Source organism: Pteropus alecto, unplaced genomic scaffold (genome assembly GCF_000325575.1).
Source record: "Pteropus alecto unplaced genomic scaffold, ASM32557v1 scaffold3, whole genome shotgun sequence".
NCBI lineage: Eukaryota > Metazoa > Chordata > Mammalia > Chiroptera > Pteropodidae > Pteropus > Pteropus alecto.
This window is the reverse complement of record NW_006442484.1, coordinates 18,480,176-18,496,211: the sequence shown is the minus strand read 5'-3', so window position 1 is coordinate 18,496,211 and position 16,036 is coordinate 18,480,176. Positions and strand designations below refer to the sequence as shown.

The 16,036-nt window shown below is 30.3% G+C and overlaps 1 protein-coding gene across 1 annotated transcript in view; it reads left to right on the top strand.

Annotated features, from left to right (window-relative positions):
- Positions 1 to 16,036, top strand: part of LRP1B (LDL receptor related protein 1B) — a 1,653,662-nt gene that overhangs the window by 1,413,002 nt on the left and 224,624 nt on the right. Inside the window, exons 50-55 of the mRNA XM_006921044.1 lie at positions 686 to 808; positions 2,589 to 2,708; positions 7,054 to 7,182; positions 10,300 to 10,422; positions 13,761 to 13,901; positions 15,008 to 15,195. Coding sequence (XP_006921106.1) covers positions 686 to 808; positions 2,589 to 2,708; positions 7,054 to 7,182; positions 10,300 to 10,422; positions 13,761 to 13,901; positions 15,008 to 15,195 — 824 coding nt within the window. The remainder of the gene's footprint in view (positions 1 to 685; positions 809 to 2,588; positions 2,709 to 7,053; positions 7,183 to 10,299; positions 10,423 to 13,760; positions 13,902 to 15,007; positions 15,196 to 16,036) is intronic.

Sequence of the window (16,036 nt, the reverse complement as noted above, 5' to 3'; positions counted from 1 at the left end):
ATCTAGTGTTTTATATATAGTCTTAGAGGTTACAATAATAGTACTCCACAATTTAAAATATATATATATAATTTATAAAATAATTTTACATACTGATACTTTTTATTCTCAGGATATTTCTGTAAGATATAACAACTTTGGAGATTATATTGCAACTTTTTTTTATTAAAATAGCGAATATTTATTTAAATCTTATCAAAGTCTTCTCAAACCATCAGATAGTAGAAACACAAAGTTCACACTTTCTCGGCAAAGATTTACTAATGTTTTATAATATCAATGTTTTATGAATAAGAAATTAAGATTATTTTCCACCTAAAATGATTGTTTGTCCTTAGGCTCACTCACTTTATACTCATTTTGGTTATTTTATTTTTATTTTTGAAACTCCATATTATTTGGATTTAACCAATTTTTCTATTAGTTTCACTGATTCAGGATTTAATCCTGGATTGAATTTGTTTATTATATTTTCCTAGTTTCCTCTAGTCTATGCCTATATTTTAGTTTTTCCTTAGTTTTCATGACATTAACATTCTTGAAGAGAACATCTCAGCTCTTTTTTATTTAAGTTTACTTGTTATTTATCAATTCTGTTCAAGGAGTATTACTGTTTTGTTATCAACCTTTAATACAGAAGTCTAAGATTAAATTATTTGACATGACATTCTATATTTTGTCACAGTGCAAAACAAACACAAATGTGAAGAAAATTATTTTGGTTGTCCTAGTGGAAGATGCATTTTGAATACTTGGATATGTGATGGTCAGAAAGATTGTGAGGATGGACTTGATGAATTCCACTGTGGTGAGATATCATATCTTGCTTTAGTTTTATAAACCATATTATCATTTACATGCAAATATTCTCTTACATAGAGATTTTATTTAAAATAGCTAATGGATTTTAACATAGATTTTTATTTTATTAAGTAATACAAAATAAAATAAAACAGAAAAAAAATTATAATGAATAGTAACAATCCTCTCCTAACTCTTTCTTTTAACTTTTTCTATTTTTCTTAGTTGTTACTTCCATCAAAATCTAGATGATATACTTGTACCATCATTTTCTGACTTATTAATTTTAGATGCTAATATATTTATTTTTTGCTATGAAAAATATTTAGCTCACACTACTCATACTTTACCTGCCTGTTAATGACTATATATTATTATACTAAATGTTTCTATTAAATACATGTATAGCTTTAAATATTATGCTTAAACCTGAATTTCTTCAAATGTTCATCCTTCACCTTACCTTCTAATTTCTGTGTATGCACATTTCATTTTACTTAGCAAGGTAAAAAAGCATTTTTAAAATTTATTTTATAAAATTTATAGATTTTGTGATTTTAGGGCCAAAGAAATTTTCTATAGGGAAACAAAGCATACATTCACTATTTTCATTTAACACAAATAACATACTCTGTAATGAATAGACAGAGCAGGAAAAAAAATATCAAAAACGAATCTTCTATGAAATGTCAAATTGCCCTAAAAGTAAATATCACCATGAAATATAAAGCTACATTTTGTTTGATTAAGATGTTATTTATCTTTATAGTAGAGCCAGATTCTGAACAAGATTAACTAAGATCTTTACAAATAGTTTATGTAGATTCAGAATTTCTGAACAGGAAGCCATTATATGGTTATATCTTTAATTTTAATTTTTCTAGATTCAGTTTTTCTAAACATCTCTCTTTTTCACAAGTCATTTAATTAAATGTTTTAGATAAAGACTCAAACTTTTAAAAATAGTTTATAACATCGAAATAAATATTTAGTTGCACAGTCATTTATATTTTGAACATTTTAATTTGGAAGGATTTTATTTTGGGGTCTTTCATGACGATAAGAATTCTGAGTGGAGGAACAGGCTGAGGGTGGGAGAGAGCAATAACAAACCTGATTGTGGAAGTAAATGGAGTACACTATTGAAAATGCATAATTTGGTAATAACATACCAGACATCATGCCTAATTTGTATGTTATTAGTTAGACTTAAGTGTTCACAAGGCAGAGAAACAAAAGCATCAAAATGTCAGGTATGTATGCGCATGAAACCGATGGCTTGTCATCCAGCTAAAGACCCCTGCAGTCACCTCATCTTTAAAAACAAAAATATATACTGGTGAGTTCCATCATACTATTACTTGGCCCAGGAAGTAAATGTTTCTCCAATTGTTCAAAAATAGATTAAAAACCGGAAAGACTAAGTAGACTACACTTAGAATATTTATTTATTTTATATCTGTGTATCACATATTTTTTAAAAAATGACTAACTGGAATATATACTTCGGGGAGAGTGCCAACATAATGACTACCTCAAAGTCAAACCCTATGAGAATTGTGTTGAAGGGACAATGCTTTGCAACTTGGAAATTCGGAGGGAATATGCAAGCTGTTGTCAAAATTTTATAGAGCTGTCATAGAGAAGAGAAATTTCGCTTATTTTATTATAGAATGGTTGATTTTAGCAAAGTCTAAAGAAGAACTTTCTCACTCTCAGATATGTCCTAAGATGATCTCAAACATTTCCCCTTTGCACTTAAAAGAGATATTTTTGTTTGTTTTTAGATTCTTCTTGTTCTTGGAATCAATTTGCTTGTTCTTCACAAAAATGTATATCTAAACACTGGATTTGTGATGGAGAGGATGATTGTGGAGATGGATTAGATGAAAGTGATAGCATTTGTGGTGAGTTGTTCCTTTTGTTTTCTCATTTAATTTTTAGATGTATAATATATATGAGCTCTATCATTTTAGAATGTACTAAAATATATTTTCTATTTTGTTATCTTAACATTAAATTTATATATACATTTCTATTTAGCTGTTTTTTTATTTTTATGACAACCTATCATTCTTCTATTTTCCTATATATAGTTGTTATTCAATATTTAGGCTGTTTTTCCTGAATATTGACACAATAAATATATTTGTAAATTTAATTCCTAGTCTTCAATGCCTTCTTTGGAATAGGTCTCAATATTTGGGATTACTTGGATCAAATTATTGAATATTTTTTCATGGCTCTTGATATGTATTATTGAATTGTCCTCTGAAAATATTTTCTTGGCATGTACTATCACAAGCCACACATGCTATTTGTGTGCGTATTGTGTATGCATTACAGTGATCATTATTATTGAATTGTTTTCAATGGGAAATAAGGAAGGAGCCTATTGTACATTATCTTAAAATATACTTTAAAATTCAGCTCTATATAAGTAGAGGCATAGTGTTAAACATCTATATTTAACTACTAAATGTCAACTACACAGCCATTGTAATTGCTTTTAAATAATCACAGACATTTAAAACATAATTTAAATGGAATTAACTGAATTACTTAAGTAATAAAAGAGGAAGCCATATAATTTCTATAAATGTATTCAGTTAAGCGTTCTGCTAATTTATTTATATGTCTGTCTGTCTATCTGATCTGTTTCTATATGTGTGTTTGCATCCATAGATACATATTCTTTACTTATTATATCGACCCTGTTTCATAGCTCTTGCATCCTCATTTTAGAGAGGGAAGGACCTGAGTCATAGAATAAAGTGCATATATAGAGTTAAGTATACTTAATTTTTTAAAAAATTTTCATAGTCTGACCTGCTCTTTAGATTATTACCATGGAGACAAGTAGACGAGATTTTATAATGTTAAAGCTAAACCAAAGTACCTTATAAATAACATAAAATTGGAGCTTTCCTTTGAAATCAGGCAATTTATTTTTTTTGTATTTAAGTTAACCAAAATTTACACAGCTGAAACAACTTAGTTATATGACAAATAAAAGTAAATATAAAAAGATCACCATCAAAAAGTTCTGAAAGCAAAAAGAAATTAGTAACCAATTAGATGACTAGCTGATCTCTTTTAACTAGTTTACTTCTATTTTTTATTAAAACTTTCTTTAATTAAAAAAAAAAAAAAGATTACCTCCTTAGAATGGTTTGAGCACACTTCCAGTCTTTAAAATCATCTTGCTGTTAACCCTTTGTTTAACCCTACACTAAATGGCTCCGTTGATAACTGCTATCGTTTGTCAGTACACACTATATAACAAAAGGGGTAAAAACTACAGTCATACAGAGTTGAATTTTCTCACATCTGCATCTTTCAGGTGTGTGATTATGAGCAGGTCTATTTTATTTCTTATTTCTCAAATTTCTTACCTATTAAGTTGGTACAAAAAGATTTACCTTTTTGTAACTGTTTTCATCTAACATGGCAAATGTGCACTGTGTAAATGAATTTATTCCCATTCTTTTGTTGTTCTAGTTATCCTGCTTCTTTCTTTATTTTTCAATTATTGTCATGTCTGTCATTGTTGTCATTAACAATATTGTTATTGTCATATCTCTATCTCTCAGTATCCTGAGAATTAAAAAAGGAAAAAGGATTAAAATTGTAAAGGACCTGTTTACCTGTTGTCAAAACACCCAGTCAATTTAATTTAATTACAGGCTGCATTTTACATACTAACTATCGAGCTGATGACACATAAAAATTACTGCTTTACATCAGTCAATGAACTGAACCTAAGATTTTAGTATTGGGAAGGAATTTTATAAAAAGTTTATCTCAGTGGCTCTCAACCTTTAGTGCACAAAATATCCTCAGAAGTATTAAAAATGTAGATTTTTAGTCCCTACCTCCAAATATTCTGATGTGGGCTATAAATACATTCTTTCTTGATAAGCACATAGTGGTTCTGACTTGGGATCTGAAGATCCTTTTCTAAAAATCATAGTTAGTCCACTTCCATTATTTGATGGATAAAAAAGGAGAAACAGAAGTCAATAAATTTGCCTGAGTCACTCAGTAAATCAGAGATGACAGAACTAGGACCAGATTTCAGGTTTCTGAAATACTTTACTAAATAAAATAGTAACTCTTACCAATCAAACATTGTATCTGAGTAGGTGCACATGATGGATCTTGTGGAATTTCTTTGGGTTTTCTTTCCTCTCCCTTGGGATTCACATTCCTAAGGAAGGCAATATGTGTTCTCCAGATGGCAGTGACAACTATGGAATGAAGCCATGAGTTTTTATCTTTGGCCTGTTTTACTTCCAATTGACTATGACGTTTTGGAATGCTCTTTACACAGAATCTGTTGAACACTATCAAGGGGGCCAGAAAATTAACTGCAAAGAATCTTATGCCATTTTATAGTTTGAGGTATCTTAGTAATTATGTAGTCATAACCTATATTTTATAGATAGCAAAATTTAGACACCAGTCTTCTCCAAGGTCACACAGAATTAAATTTCTCAACAGCCAACCAATGCTATCTCTATTATGCCTACCTTGAGAATATTAGAGTGATAATAAAAGTAGACAAGGAATTTTACTTGTATCAGACTTCTCTAGCAGAAAAAAAATGCATTTTTAAATCACAAGCTAAATAACAAAAATATTATGGAAATTAGAGCACTAATTGAGAGTATATAGTGAAAGTGACACTTTATGTTCTTATGTCAAGCTTGAAAAAATATAACAGGGAGACATAATATATGAATAATTTCTGAAGGAAGAGAATTTTATTATAAAAGGTAGTAAAGACATAATAGATAGCAGGCAAATTTATTTTTAAATGAATGCAACATTTATTTCATAGATTTTTTTATCATTTCTTTCTCAGTAATAGATATGTTAAACTCCATTCTATCAGCACTTATTCTCAATCAAATGAGCGAATCTGAATTATCTGGGGGACTTCTGAACATTCACTTACCATCTTGTCCTCCAAACTAAAGTATATGTCAGGGACAGGCATATTTATGTTGGAAAAGATCACCAGGGAGGTCTGTTTTGGCACCCTGCTACCCCCGCCATCTTGAAAACATTGCACTGAAAATCATTTTCTTTTCATAACATCTCTACGGCTGAAAAGTAAGATGATATTGATAATCCAATTAAAACATGTTGGTTATTACTTTAAATGTTTGGAAACAAATATCTTACCTCAATCTAGTCAGTAATATTTTTTTCTTGGAAATAGAAACATTTTTTGAATAATTCTAACAATATTATTTTTATCATTTTTCCTATGAGCAACTTTTGGTCAGAGGAAAGTGAAATTAAAGAAAAGTTAGATTTGGGTGTCCAATTATTGATTCACTTAACAAATATTTTATATAAATAATAAACAAACAAATTATTCAATATATATAACTGTACTTGGGCCTAGGGCAACATCATGAGAAAGAATTCTATTCTAATCTTATATGATTACCCTATGCTCATATGAGAAGAAACAATAAGAAACCACCTGTGACCCTTTGAATTTACAAGTTAACAAGCATTTTCTTTTTTGCAGTATACATTTGAAATGCAACATCATGCAACTAAAGGGACATTAAATCGATAGAGCAAAGAAAGGATAAATTCTGTTTTTAAGTGTGTAAAAGCAAAGAGAACAGGCATACATTTATTCTTTTAACAGCACCAGGAAGAAAATATCAATAATGGCATTAGTGATTAAGAGAAGGTGCTTAGGGATCATTAGAGTTTTGAACTCCTAGATCAACATGTGGCACCCTATGTGACTTGTGATTTTCTGCAAGCTTTTAGACTTCCTTTTCTGTGAGATGAGATTAATAACACTCCTAGTGTTTGGGGTGATTGCAAGGATTAAATGAGTTAATATGTAAAGTGCTTAGCATATATGCTGTTATTATTATTATTATTGTCTTTATACATTCAGTTATTTTGAAATTTTATCTGTTTATTTACAATTCTATGACATTTCTATGCTTTGCTACATTTTATAAAAAGAAAATATCCTTATTATTTTCTGCCATGTAACTTTAAGAATATATCTTTGAAATTGAGAAGGAATGCATTCTGAAGAAAAGTGTGTAGGTATCTATGGGAGAAAAATATTTGATGATTCCAAATAACTACAATCTCTTCCTTATCAGCAACATTCTTCCGTGTCTTATCTTTCCTGTAAGAAATGTAAATGATAGACCTTTTTCAGCAAACATGCAGTTATCTTAATGGCATTTTTTCTTTGGATTTCAGGTGCTATTACCTGTGCGGCCGACATGTTCAGCTGCCAGGGCTCCCATGCCTGTGTGCCCCGACACTGGCTTTGTGATGGTGAAAGGGACTGTCCAAATGGAAGTGATGAGCTCTCCATAGCAGGCTGCGGTATGAACACTTGTGGGACTGTGTGTGAAAGAAAGCTGCAGCAGCATCCTCAGACATCTGCTTTTGTAGTACTCACCATACCACATTTTCTCTCTTTCCCAATCCCTGGACTCACAGGTAGTGTCAGAATTAATCAGGTGCGATGTTATCATCATAGAAGTTCAGCAATCCCTCTAACCTCTATTCGGAGTATTTCAAACATGCGCAGTGGGATTACCCATTTTAAATCTGTGTTTTGATGAGTACAGATTTATCATTTCACTTCTGAGATAATGTAACTATTTCATGTGTGTGTGAGTGTGGCAGTTTTGTTACGTTCTTTTTAGCATCTTCTACCTTGCCCGCCCTCCCCCTCCCCAACATACACACATACACCATGACAAGTTTTAGATTGCTTGTTGCAGATACTCTGTAAATGGTTGCTGTGATCCTAAATAACTACTGATGAGAAGGTCAGTGAACACCCATTAGTCCTATGGATAGAATATTAACCTTTAGGTCAGATAAAAATAGTATAGATATAGTTGAATGAAGCTGGGGGATCAAAGGAACACCTTTGAAGGTCAGACAAGTTACTATGCTTCTGACTCTCAGGAAACTTACAGAGTTTTACTCAATAGTACAAAATTTAGATAAATTTCTTTGCATGATCAGGAGAATAAAGAAGCTGAATATTTGAATGTAAGTCCTAAGGTCACATAGGAGATTTGTTGAACTGAGCAATTTATCAAAAATGATACTGTGAATTCTGTTTATTAAAGTCAATTCTGCCAATCATGTCTACAATGACCTGTCTTTGGGTCTATAAAACTGTATTTGAAGCCGTAATATGTGTATGTGTATGTAGTATGTGTATATGGGGATAATTAAAGCAGAGAGGAAAATGAATACTTTGAACAGGGCTATGCACACAGGATTCATGTTACAATAGAATAATTCACTTTGATCTTGAAACCCATACATGTGTCTATAAAGGTCAATGGGGCAACTGAGGGCTACATAATATAAGATTTTACATCAGTTCAGGGATCTAGACGGTCCCAGTATACTGTTGCTATTGCAGCAAGTTAACACTCTGGGAAGCATATTAACACTTTTGGACCTCACGGGTGCTATTAAGTAAATTATGCTGAAATACAACAAATTGTATACTCGAGTGACCTGAAAGTGTTAATGCCAAATAAGCCTCTGTTGCTTAGCGTTTTAAGGATTAATTCATGTATTAGAATTGGCATAATTCACTTAAGCTATATAAGCTATCACACAGTTCAAAGTTAGAGCAGTTATGAACCGAATTTTACTTTGATTATAATGGCCAATTTTTAACAATGTTCCCATGTGGCTTCTATATTGTTTGCTAAAAAATTTTTTGAAATAAATTATCTTTGATTAATTTTTAAAAAATCTTTTGAAATTTTACCTACTCATGTCTTTATTTTAATCATTACTAAGTTAATAGCAGAGATTTCCTTTCTTCATGGAGTCTGGGACAGTCTAGGGTATAGAGCTGATTGACATGTAAAAGAATAATTATAATACCTTAGATGTCATAATGATATACAGAAAAAATACTAGGTCATCACGAAGAAATATTATATGTATATATATACATATATATTTTAATCCTAGAAGTCTCATGGAAAGATTTCAAGGAAAAGTAAGAACATTATCTAAGTCATAAAGGACAAAAAAGAGAGACATTTTCTAGGTAGAAGAAAGTGCCTGTTAAAACATGTAGCGGAGAGATTGAAAAGCATCTTAATTTTTCCAAGTGCCCATTATACATCAAGTATTTTGGGTAGATACTTTTATTTACAGTATTAAATTTCCATATCTCAGTGAAGTGTTTTTGAGATCTTCCAAAAATAATTGTTCAATAGATAAGAATTCAAAGAGGACCTAGGAATTTATTGAATACCAAAATGGGCTGCTCTACTTCATATAACTTATCTAATTCTTTCAAGAAGTTTATCTGATAGATTTTATTATCTCTATTAAATGAATAAAGAAAAAGATGTATGAAGAAAGTAAATAGCTTCCTCAGGATACAAATAAAAGAGGCAAAGAGACATTTCTCAATGCCTTCCTCTTTTCTGTATGTGAGAATGACATACTTTTTTTTTTTTTACTTTAAAAAAATTGAGATATAATTGACTTATAACATTGTATTAGTTTTATGTGTACAACGTAATGACTTGACCACAACAATAAGATAGTTAACATCTATCATTTAGTAGATTCTTGACATCTGAAATATCTCAAACCTTGAGTCTTACCATTGCATTTACCCTTTAAATGTAAAAAAAAGGTAATTGAAAAATATTTATATAATCCCTTCAAACCTCTATAATTCTATGCATATGTATTAAAATTGATATCCTCTGCACAAGTTATCATCTTTTGAATGTCTGCTGAAATTTTATGGCACATTTTGATCAACCATTTCTCCCACAGTTTAGGGCTTTTGTTAGAGCACAGTATTCACAGATCAGTATTCTGAAATGATCAATATTTTGTTTCATGGATTGATATTCTTAATTTAGTATGATACTTATGGTTGGGTTCATCACACCATAGATCTTAACCTATTTCAACACCTCACTTGTGAAGTCATCTAAATGTTTTTTCTTCTTAAAAACAGTAACTTTCTCAGTCCTTTTGATTTTCTTTTCATTTCTATCATGAGCATTAGCAATTGGTGGTCTTTTCAGGTTCATTTTTCACGAACAAGCAATTTTATTTATCTCTTTACTAGTATTACTTTAGTTACATTATTACAGTTGAGTAATTTTTTAATCACAGACGAACCTTTAAACTCATCCTTCAGCAAATTTACAAATTGCTAAATGGCTTGAAATTTCAGGTTCACTCTAGAACTATTGGATGTATTAATATTAAACTTTGAATTACAAATTTATATTAATATATTCAAGTATATTAATAAATATGTGTTAATATGCATTATTAATTTAAATGATATAGTGAACATTGAGTAATTTTTTTGTCTAAATAACTATGAATTATTGAGTATACCAACATACCTTCCCCAAACTTCTAAGGTGCGAGAAGATAAAATAGGTGCTCATATAACTTTATTTTTTGTGATGTCTTTCTTAGCTCCCAATAATACATGTGATGAAAATGCTTTCATGTGCCATAATAAAGTATGCATTCCCAAGCAATTTGTTTGTGACTATGATGATGATTGTGGAGATGGCTCTGACGAGGCGCTGCAGTGTGGTAAGTATACCTAAACTTTTCATGGAGAAAATTCTCAGGTTAAATCTTAGTCTTTTAAAATGACTCAAGGAATACATAAATAAATAACAAAAACAAAGATATCATTTATTAATACCAGTAAAGACATTTAAATTCAGTAATACACAGACACTTTACATTTAACCTCTTCAAGCTACAATAATTATACATTTCTTTGGAAATCATGCCTACTTGTAGGGTATTCTTATCAGGAACCGCACTGGAAAATGTTTATAAAAAATCTTTGGTTTTTAGTACTTTGAAGTACTCTGTACTTTAAAGACGATATATTGCTGTCTAATTTAATTCCATAGCCAAATCAAATATTTGAGCGAGAGGAAGAATACAATTTTGCAACTATCAGAAATACTGAATATTAAACATTTTCTCTTTGCCTTATCTTTTTACACACGCCCTTTTTGTTAAAATGTAATATTTTTATGAAATGTATCTTGTCACTATGCATATAATTATCTAACCATAATATATGTAATATTTATACAAATCCAGATGTAAATTTTGGGATAAAAAATCAGCCATCAAAAATTCCCAGTTGAAGTTGTAAACTAATATAAACCTACTGGTTTTGTAAAACATTTAAATGCATGAGCTAATTAATATAAAATAAAAAGCTGTGAAATCCACATATACCTGTAAAAAGCAGTAGAAATAGTGCCCTTCCTTGTCTTCCCCATGCAGTGTCTATAGCCTTGGTCTTTAATGTAAATCTCTTTGAAATCAGTGGTATCAGTTTTTATGATCATTTCACCATTAGGTCATAGACTCAATGTGATATTTTAAAAGCTACATCATAAGTCAAAAAGTAAATCTGAAGTAGAGTTATGTCTGATTGAATATCTTCCCTATGCTAGATACTATATTTGGTCAATATGGAGATAAATGAGACAGAGGTCTCACTAGAAAAACTTACAGTGAAAAAAGAAAATCCGAAATACAATATAGTATAATAACAAACATTACTGGATAGGAATAAGTATTATAATACATGAACTCAGACCTCAGAAAATGATTTTTGAAGCACTAAAGAATAGAAGCAGGGAATGTTTGTCATAGGAAATTATATTTAGATGCTAGAGAGAATGACATAGTGCTTAGGAGCATGAACCCTGGAGCAAGAGCTTGGATCTGAATCCTGACTCTGCCACTTACTAGCTATGTGACTGGAAATGTTATTTCAGCTCCCTGTACCTCAATTTCCTCACTTGTAAAAAAGTTATAATAACATTCCTTAACTCTTTGGACTGGTAAGAGAATTAAGTGAGTTAATATTTATAAAGTGCTTAGAGCAGTTCCAGACACATAGCAAATTCTATATATGTTTACAAAGATCCATAAATTTAGATAATTGAAAAATGGCAATTAGTCTTTTGAGGTAAGTTGAAGCTAGAAAGTTAAGTTGAAGCTAGATCCTAAAAATTCTGAAATACAATGTTAAAGAATTTGTGTTTAATTATTTCGGCTCTCAGTGGCCAGAAGACATTTTGAAATAATGGAACATCTCAGTCAAATGTATGTTTTAGAACTATCTTTTTTTTTTTTTTTCAGTAGAGTGGATGAAATATTGCCATGAGAAAGGGGAGGGTATAAGGGGAAAATAAACTGGTAAGGAGGTTATTGCAATTCTGACCTTGAGTAAGGGTCAGAATTCATTTATAGTTAGATAGGAAGGAGGAGAAATTTCTATCTTGATGACGTAGTGGATGATGTTGCTATAAATTAACTTTGAAACACTGGAGGTTAAGGACTAGTTTTGCTGGTGCAGAAGAGATGTAACAAAAAATTAATTCTAGACATTTTGAAAATGAAATGTTAATCAGACAATTACATGAATTAAGTAGTGAGTGTTTGAAAGTGTAGTTCTAAAGAGCAGAAGGGTGATCCAGACAAATAATATTAATTTGGTGGCCATCAGAACGATGGTGATTCTCAAAATATGACAGAGAATGAGAACACCTAACACTATAGAAAGGAAAAGGGAGAAAACTATAGACTGAAGACTGAAGTTAGGGCTTTACGTACAACATTTTGGGGTGGAACAGGAGAGGACTTCATATACAAAGAGGGAAAAAAGAACAACAAAGGCAAAGTTAGAAAGAAGCTGGATTTACAACATCATGTGGTCAGCAACATCAACGGCTACAGGAAAGTAAGGTAGAGAGCAGTCTGAGGCACCTTTAAATTTGACATTTGTCACTGGTATTTATTAGCTATGAGGAATTTCACAAAGTAGATGTTGAAGAAATGAGATGTTAATGAATAAAAGATGAACTGGAGGTAAGTAAGGGAAAATAAAATCAGTAGTGTAAAAAAGAACAGAAATATGTTGTTAAGAGTTATGTAGATAATCTTTATTGTTATTGGATTTGGAGGAATTAGTGAGAAAAAAGAAGGGAAGAAATATTAAGAAAATTGGGAATATTCTGGAACCATCTAATTTTGACATTCAATGTGATAAACATCTCAATTAAGTAAACATTGTTGAATTAGTTTTTATTGAAATTTTATTTTTTAAACCATTAAAATCTAACTTTCTCTCTCCAAAAACAGAATATTTGCTTATATTTACCAGAAAGTTTCTAATAGAAATGATATTTTTAATGTTAATAAACCTAGGGAAAAAATCTTATTTAACATTTTATAATATTTAAAATCATATGTGTTTCACTTACAAACAGGCATAGATATGAAATTAACAATTGATGGGTTGATACTGTGATTTGAAGAAAGCTTTTTAATGCCTCTACAAATCAATATATAGGATAATTGCAATAGTTTTTTGTGCTTATTGCTCTACAATTAACTTTTATTTTTTCTTATTTTAACAATTTCTTTACACTTTAAATACTAACTCCTAAACATAAACATGACATTACAGATTCTGAGAATTATTATTATAACTCAGAATTAGTTCACCCATATGTTCTAGTGCTATACCTAACCAAATTAGGTCTTGAAAAAAAATCTGACAGCTTTCATTTTTGTTTTCCATTCTAAAGGAACTCTTTAGGATATAGATAAAAGGTGAACCAAGATGGCATACTCCAGGGTTGCATTCTTGTTTTCTCACCTAGAAGCAATAATAATGCCTTGTTTATAACTTTATTTTCTGGACCTTAGTCCTACCTTTCAACCAAAAAATCTCTTGCAAGTTTGACCACTGTCCTAGAAAGAAATGAAAAACATTTCCCATAGAAAGCATGAGTATCTCACATGCTTATTTGAGAATAGTGTATATTAGAGGATGAATTTTTAATTAATATTTGTTATTTCAATTAGAATTGTCATTTCTTTGTCTCTAGGATACCGCCAGTGTACTGCAGAAGAGTTTAGCTGTGCTGATGGACGATGTCTTTTAAATACTCAGTGGCAGTGTGATGGAGACTTTGACTGCCCTGACCATTCTGATGAAGCACCTTTAAATCCAAAGTGTAAAAGTGCAGGTACAAAAAATATATAATACTCTGGTTATTCCACAATTTGTCTTTTTTTGATGGCAAAACTGTGACTCTGGTTTTTAGTCTAATGTGGTGTTCAACGAAAGGAAACAGAGATAATTAAGCATTGATGTCTCTAGTGATATCACACAGGATCAGAGTCATCAGCTGTGGTTTGTATCTAGTGTTCGAAATTTAGTCTGTGCCTGAAACATGAAGATTTGAAACAATGAACTTGATGAACCCATCAACTTGCTCCCTTCAAAAAAGGTCTCTTTTTCCTAATACATTATTTTACGTGAAGATAATTTCCTGATATGGACATATTTGAAAATTGAAACATAAAAGAAGTTGAGATTTACTGAGAAAGCTGTATTATTCATAATTAGGCAAAATGAAATAAATTGCATATCATTTGAACATAAATATATACATAGACAAACTTGGTATATTTATCATTTCACTATTCTAACAACTGAATACATAGACATATATTTTAGAATAAAAACCTAATTAATTATTTCCTCATTTAGTTTACATGTTAGTATGATTTCTTTAATCATATTATGATAATGAGTAATGTTTAAATCATCAGGATAGGAGTAGCTGCAAAACCTCAACTCTTTTCCACAGCTATATTTGGAACAACTATTATTCACTCAAAATGTCCTTTTTATGCCCTGACTTAAAAATGTCAATGCTATATTTCCAAGAAGAAAAAGAATTTAGGAATATTGACCGAGATACTTAATTTTTAGTGACATGTGCTTTCTCAGAGACCTGTGGCTGAGAGAAATGTCATGCTATCATTACACTTTTGAACTCAATTCTTCACAATATGGATGAAGACATTAATTTTACTATAGATGCTTATTTTGATTATTCATTTTTATGGTAAAGCAAGATTTATAGTGGGTTGAACAAAAATACAGGTTGCCCTTGATTTTCTATATATTGTGTGTAATATATCGAATATAAAGCATTTTATATGTACATATATTTACTATAATTTTTAACAAATAAGTTATCATATTTGTGAATTTTATCAACAATTGTAATATAAAACAATGGCATGCCCTTTATGTTCCATTTGTTTTATTTATTTTTTCCAGAACAGTCATGCAACAGTTCATTTTTTATGTGCAAAAATGGCAGGTGCATTCCCAGTGGAGGTCTTTGTGACAATCAGGATGACTGTGGAGATGGTTCAGATGAGAGAAACTGCCATATAAATGAATGTTTGAGTAAGAAAGTCAGTGGATGTTCCCAAGATTGTCAGGACCTACCAGTCAGTTACAAGGTAGGTATTCATCAAAAATAGCAAATTATTGGATACATTAGAATTTGATATAATGAAAACTGTTTAATCTAATATAGCTATAAAACTTAAAAGGTATCAAAATATTGTTAGATAAAATGATTTAAATGGAGAATTTCTATGTATGCAAACCATAATAATAGTGTGGTATAAAATTGTAAAAATATACTCAGCAAGGTAAATAAATCAAAATATACTTTTAACATATACTGAACATAAAGAAAAAATAAATAAGAGAAGACTAGTTTTTAGAGAGATACTGCTAAGTTAATAGTTGTATTAGATATGTATGTAACTCTTAAGTTCTCTTTCCCAAACATCTTTCAAGTGAAATGGGCTAATCATTTATTTATCACAACACTGGAGAATGCAATATTTTTATATGAACAAGAATAAAAAACATGTAAATTATTAAGACTGTCTGCAAATACACTAAAAAATAAATCATGCCTAATATTCTAATTGTTTTTTTTTATTAGTACCACTTTCCCTAAGAGAATAATTCACTGACAAATGATTGACAACAATAGCATTTAAAAACATCTATGTTTTATTGATGTTGGACTGGAGAATGCAAATAAACAAAATACTAAAATTAAAGCTGTGCATTAGGTTAAATCGATTATGTAACTGTGGGGAAATCTGAGGAAAAGCAATTCATTTGAAAATTATTATTATATTTTTAAATTTATTTATTTATTTATTATGGTGACATTGGTTAACAAAATCCAATGAGTTTCAGCTGTATATTTTAACAGTAAGGCATATATATATTTACATTGTGTGTTCACCTCCCATAGCTAGATTTCTTTCTGTCATCACA